At 39.0% G+C, this 7,018-nt stretch overlaps 1 protein-coding gene across 1 annotated transcript; it reads right to left on the minus strand.

Annotated features, from left to right (window-relative positions):
• Window positions 1–613: 613 nt before the first annotated feature.
• Window positions 614–4,635, minus strand: LOC110376555 (potassium/sodium hyperpolarization-activated cyclic nucleotide-gated channel 1). Its single transcript, XM_021335054.3, has 4 exons — window positions 4,186–4,635; window positions 2,943–4,053; window positions 1,962–2,135; window positions 614–1,200 (listed from the first exon to the last, which is right to left on the minus strand). Exons 1-4 carry the CDS (start codon window positions 4,443–4,445, stop codon window positions 991–993), a joined length of 1,755 nt encoding a protein of 584 aa, XP_021190729.1. The 5' UTR covers window positions 4,446–4,635; the 3' UTR covers window positions 614–990.
• Window positions 4,636–7,018: the final 2,383 nt, after the last annotated feature.

A 7,018-nucleotide genomic window follows, 5' to 3' on the forward strand; every position in this document is an offset into this window, starting at 1 on the left:
TAATGTTCGTGGATCAAAGTTACACATTCGTTATTTTCGAAAGTGATTCACACTTGGCCGTTTTCAGATTTTTACTTTACTTTGACTAAATACAAACCTTTGTACCATTCGAAGATATATTACATAAATATAGATAAATTTAGTTCGTTTTAGTTCCTTAGGGGTATAAATTTACACCGGGTATAAAACACCTTCATTATTTTGAAACCGACTCACACTTGGCCATTTTCAGATTTTTCCCTTTACCTTGACATAAAGACCTACCTCCATGCCAAATTTCAAGTCAATACGACCATTGGAAGTGGTCTAGGTTTTTGATGAGTGAGTCAGTCAGTCAGTCAGTCAGTCAGTCAGTGAGTGTATAGTAAAAATAGCGATTTTCTGACGTCAATATCTCAAGACCTACAATAGGTATATTCATGAAATTTTGTATTTTAGATAAGTGAGGGGGTCTCAACAGATACTAGAAATTTGATATGCGTAAATAAAATAGATTTTGAGTTACAGGGGGGTCGAATTTGGCCCGAAATGGTTCGTGTAATATAACCCACGGCCGGTGTGTCGCTTTTTTTGCTCGAACTTGGCGGACACACTGCCGTGTGTCTAGATTAAGAATGGCTGTCTCTGATTGGTCAAAGCGTGTCACGCCACGCGTACTTCCCTCCCCGCCCTCGCACCGCGTAAAATACAGCTTTATTATCAAATTGCCCAACTGTCATGTAGCAATATAATAATGCCCGTGCAATGTAATAAATAATGAAGTTAAGATAGTTATTAATCACTTGGCCCCATAAAGCTAGACATTATTCATAATGCTCGGGCATTATTTATAATGCCCGAATTAATCACATGGTCCATAACATATGCACAACACTCCAGCCACGGTCGTCTGCGGCCTGGCGCGATCCTAGATACAAAAAATGTAAACACTTAGGGCTGTTTGGTGACAATGTGAATACAATACATGTTCGTATATTAAAGATGGAAGCTTCAAGAGTCAGTATTTTGCAAAAGTTTCCGCAGCGATGGGTGTGGGTATCTCTCGGCAGGCAGGTCGCTGAGATCGGACGCGCGTCGTGAAGTGATAAGGTTTTCCGTCCTGTTGCTGTATGTCTTCTTTAACAATGCTTTGATTTGGGAGAACTGCTGCGGGTGTTCCCTCATCAGCATGCGAAATTGGTTCTTTTGTAGCAGTAGAATCTATTAAGAAAATACACCACTGTTTAGTTATCTGAAGAACCTCCACATAGGTCTGTTATAGCAGAGTAGGCATGAGCGTTGACCACCATGCTGGGATTGGGATCATATTTAACTTTCCGATTTCGTCAAGATTAACTTAGTAATAAGGATATTAGTATTTTTTAGGATTTCGTACCCAAAGCGTAAAATGAGACCCTACTGTTTTCGCTCCTCTGTCCGCCCGTCCGTCCGTCTGTCACCAGGCTGTATCTCATGAACCGTGATAATTAGAGAGCTGTAATTTTCACAGATGATGTATTTTGTTAACGCTATTACCACAAATACTGAAAACTAGAATTAAATAAATATTTTGGGGGGCTTCCATACAATAAACGTGAGTTTTTTGTCCGTTTTATAAATAATGGTACTGAACCCTTCACGCGTGAGTCCGACTCGCACTTGGCCGGTTTTTTATTAATAACAACCAGTTTCTTCATCAAAAGTAAAAGCCAAAGTAATGTCAGATTTCAGTGATTTCAGTGTAGATGTCAGTGTTAGATTTTGATTTTGTATAGTGCACTTTATTCCACTTGTCAAACCCTGTCATTGGATACCCAAATTCCACCCGAACACACATAGATACATTGCAAGTTAAATAAAAGCTTGTAATAATAAAAAGGTACATTACATAGCTGCAACGCTTACAATAGTAGATTACATATTTTTGCCTTGTGGGATTAGTCTTTTAGATCAGCTAATGTCAGTGTTCTAGTGGTACTCACTTTAGAAGCAGTTATAGCGACAACCAAGGACATGCAGAGTTCTTTGTCGGTAACCAAGGACAGTCCCCCGAAGTGATCACCGTCGATAAGGTGTCCTTGCTCCTTCTGAGTCTCGGAGTAGACCGCCAGGACGCCGTTGTCTATGATCATCAGGCCCTCGGCTTGTTCCAGCGCCTGGAACTTATCACGATGAGCGCACGCCTACTCACGTCACGACAAAACATTTCATTATTTGTAATTGAATTGTAATACGACTAGATAGCTGACTATACTCCATATAATTGTTCATATTATCCACATAATTGCCGCACTTATTATTGCCACAATGCGATCTCTAGCACAACTCTCAGGTGATGAGACGAGTGAAGACAGTTCAAAAGTAATGATTATTTTAGTAGATTTGTGTATTCATATTTATGTGAACAACAATATATAACATAAATGAAGCCGGTGGCTTCTGAATTATTGAAAATGAAAAGTTCTTGCAATATGAAAGTTTGCATTTTTACCAATGTTTTCTTTTTGCAGAACTCACATCATTGCGAGTGAAACCGAGGGAAAGAAACAGAGCTCAAAATGACATCTGCCTTGCCTTTGCCAACCATTTTGGTGCCAGGTTCCATTCTAGCCAGATGCCGCTAAGTACCAATGCACCAAATAGAGCCTGCAGAGTCTAACTAATTGTCGGACATTATAAGTTCCCGGCACGGCTGCCATAGATGTTAAAAAGACAGCCGGAACTCACTTATTTAAAGGACATTCGGAACACGACGGGACAATGTCATAACAAGATGGTCACCTATCCACGGCCTGCGCCTAGCATTGCTTGCCACTCTGTCACTCAGACACAAAATTACATAATACTTATGTCATGGTAGTTGTAGCTAGATAAAGATACTAGGTGTTTCCCAATCAGGATATTAACTGTACCTAATTATAATAAAGAGTAATATCTACGTATACCGAATGTCTGAATCTCACCTCTGCGACGATATCATTACGTAAAAATATTTTCTCTTCCAGCAACATGGTGATCTGTTCAAGTAAAGGGAGCGACAGATCACAGAAGAAAGGGATTCGCATTATAATCCTCAAGTAACAACATAACTTGGCTTCTTTCTTCAATTCTTCCGGAAGTGTCTTCCATAACTCGTTGGTTTTTTCCACAACTTTGAACTTTGTTGGTTTGAAGTCCAGATACTGCAGTACTTTGTAACTTAAGTCATCAGACAACTGGCGACACGATATCATCGTCATGGCTCTAGTCTTCAATCTCATTATTGAATCTTTCGGATACATAAGGCGGTGTACCCAATACAAACACTCCATTAAAGTCCAAAAGTAAAATAAATTAGAAAGAACGTATCCCATCAATGAAGTGAGTCTGTCCAAATAATAAGTTCTCTCTCTTATTCCGTGACTAAATAGAATCAAAGCTTTAAAAATCCTGTTCATATCGTATAATACGAACCCGAAGTTATGCATCCGCTTATCTAACATTTTACTATACTTGTAAGCTGTTCTGAGGCCCAGCATGGAGTTTCTCTCGACGAAGCCATTGTTCATAAACACGCATAAAATAACGACGTCACTTAGGTCATAAAACTGGCATAGAGTGACTATACCGATTGCTCCAATCCTTATGAACTTGAAGATATATGACCTGTTTGTCAAGCGACCTCTCTGAATCCAATACGAAGATGTTTCACACACTCTGTAAAGGCTGAAGATGCTGATAATCTTTAAGACACTTACGAATTTATTAGCTTTACACAATCCGCAAGATACATTCGATCCGTACTTCAATAATAAGAACCAATGCAGAGGAATGGCTGACACGTAATGTATGAACAGTTTCGTTTTACAGAAGTTGACGAGGCACCGTTCTGCGTCTAACACCACTCGCTTAGTCTCGTGGTTTATGTATCCAGTTTTGAGGGTGACGTACAGATCTACTATGATGATCAGTTCAAGGAAAGCTCCGAGGTAAAACAGGCCGATTGATAAGTCGTCGTAAATGAATGTCGACGTGAATCTGAACAGAATCTTATTGATGATGAACACGTGCAGTATCAGACAATCCCAAAAGTTTCTGTCAAGTGAAAAATAACGTTATTATATGACAATCTAACTTTGCCAAACTTCTATCTGAGAAAGTTGTCATACGCGTGTATAGAAAATAAAATTGTGCCGTTGTTAGGTTCAATGGTGCAGTCACCGTTACCTGAATTTGCTCATCGGATGGATGCGACTCTTGTATTTCCGGAAGTGCTTGAATCTCTCGATCCTCATGGCATGCGTGCTGTTGTAGAAGCCGGTAGACCTGCCCGACGTGTACGACAGCAGGAACAGGTCGGTCCACCAGCGAGCGATGCGACTCGCGAACCCGGTCCCCGAGATGTCCGCCTCCAGCACATCTTGCTCGGGGATGATGAGGCAAGTGTGGTGGTAATATGAATCGTGGAGTTCATGATCTCCATACATTGTGTCATTATTCCTATACGCGAATATGACTTTTCACATTTTTTTTTTAATTTTTAATGGCATGGCGAACTTTTCACATTCGTGTTACAATTTTATAGATGACACCTGAGATTTTGAGTACTGACCATGCAGGTACCGACTGTTGGTTGAGATAAGTAAAAACTTTTTACAATAAATATAGAATCACAACCATTGACATATATTCTAGCGATAGACAAGAACATCCATACAAATAATTTACCCGCTTATGTCGTCTGTTGACATCTCGTTGACGTATTGTGACATGTAGTCATCCTCATTGATGTTAATTGCTGAAGTGTCGCTCGTATTTTGCCTACATTTTTCATTACTCAAAAAGTTTATATCTAAGTGAATTCAAAATCATGTAATATATCAAAAAGTTTATTTATATCTAATTGAATGCAAAATCATGTAATATATTAAAACCAGGAACTTATTTTTAGAGTTTTTAATATTAATTACGATGTCTTTTTTCTTAAGAGGGGTATCACAAATTTTCGCGAATTTAATTATTTTTTCTTGAAAGTAAGAACATACCATGACAAAGTGAAGTCTGTTTTCATTGATATTTTACCTACTGCCAGTTTTATGGCACATCTGTTTCTGCACGATTTTCTTAATCCATAATTTAAGATGGCGGGCGGGAACAAATTAATGCATATTTGTAAAATTGAATTATAAATAAAAAGTATGATATACAAGCGTTGTAATAGCATGAACAGCGTGTAATTTTACTAACTTGACTCTCGAATAGTTTATATGTGTAAGTTTATACCTTGATATGTATTTTCTATTTTATAATTGTCGTTTCATAGACATCCATCTGACGCAGGCGTCAAAATCGCTCTGATTTGCCATTTTGGGCACTGCATAGTCTGCACTGCAGTTCAGTGTGGTAAGCTTTTTGTTCGGGACGTTCTATCTAGTACGTAGTACATATATATCGATGATCACAACAAATGATCACAACCATCACATCATAATATATCCGCCCCACTACATTGCATAACTAATATGTAGGTACCTACAACCATATTTGAAAAATAAAAACACTGAAATGTAAAAAGTAATCTTTTCTTTATGTATGTTCACCGATTACCCGAAGACACCTGGACCGATTTGCAAAAATATTTTTTTGTTTTATAGAGTATATCTCCCAGGGGGTTCCATAATCGTTAGGTCAGGAAGAGTCGGTGGCAAAATAAACATATCATCATCTACTAGACACCGACTCCTAAGCCGATGCACCTTTTTTTTTTTTTTTAGCGACGTAAAATCATCAAATGACCCCTCCCGCTGTGGGTTAGCAGCGGTGAGGGAGTGTCAGCCTCTTACTGACTAAAATCGTCGTGTTCCGTCATAGGCCTTTTATGTACCAGGGCCGCGGTATCTCTTTCGAACAACCCGCAGCCCAAGCCGATGCACCTTAGAATAGTTTTATTTTGTTTTTCAATATTTTTGGGAGTCGGTTTTATTTCTTTGTAAAAAGTTTTTTATACTCGAAAGTACTATGGGTTGAGAACTGAAGAAGATTTTTTTATTATTTTAGAATGAGCAAATCTTCATTTGAAGAGCTTTTGAGTTTATTATCATCATGCCCAATACCCACAAAAACGATACCCCTGAAAGTGTTGTTACCCTACTAAACTTGCATAAAAATCGCAACGCAGAAATTCGCATTGCAAGAACACAAAACTGCACCGCACCGCAGGGAGCCCTTAATGAGTTCATTTACGATACCTTTTTTTCAACATTTTCGTCCTTTGCTGTGATTCAATAATGATTGCAATACGATTGTAGAGCAGACTACCATAAAGATCAATGGCAAACCAATGGAATGTAGGCAATTGGAATACGATTGGGCTTAATAAGTAACAGGATGCGCGCTAAGGTTAAAACTGTTATTGAGATTCTATAAAATTTTTACTATTGAGCTCGGTTGTTGTCGAAGTAAAATTGTTCGGGATGTTTTTTATCTAGTGCGTGGTAGGTACTTACATATAATAAATATATCATTGTACCTTCTAGACTAGAACTAACGGGTGATTTTTTTGCTGGTATCTTTTTGGCAACACTGTTTTTGGTAGATCACGCGTGAATCGTGTCTTGTGTCTTTGTGAAACTTGTTCAGTATGGTCTATAATTTAACCATGAATCAACTTACGAACGAACAACGCTTGCAAATTATTGAATTTTACTATCAAAGACGACAATGGCCGAAACGTTACTGTGAATGGCGGGCGTTACCGTGTGATGATTGGCGATTTTTTTGCCCAAAATGGAAGAATTGGACATGCCTGACATGTGGTACCAACAAGACGGTGCCACATGCCACACGGCACGCGAAACAATGGCCTAATTGAGAGCAGGCTTCGGTGAACAGTTTAACTCACGTTTTGGGCTCGTCAATTGGCCGCCTAGATCGTGTGATCTAACGCCTTGGGACTATTTCTTGTGGAGCCAGCAACGATTGACGCACTGGGAGCCAATATTGAGCCATTTATTCGTAATATACCGGCTGATATGTTGGAGAGAGTGCCGAAATTGGGCCT

Source organism: Helicoverpa armigera, chromosome 1 (genome assembly GCF_030705265.1).
Source record: "Helicoverpa armigera isolate CAAS_96S chromosome 1, ASM3070526v1, whole genome shotgun sequence".
Taxonomy (NCBI): Eukaryota; Metazoa; Arthropoda; class Insecta; order Lepidoptera; family Noctuidae; genus Helicoverpa; species Helicoverpa armigera.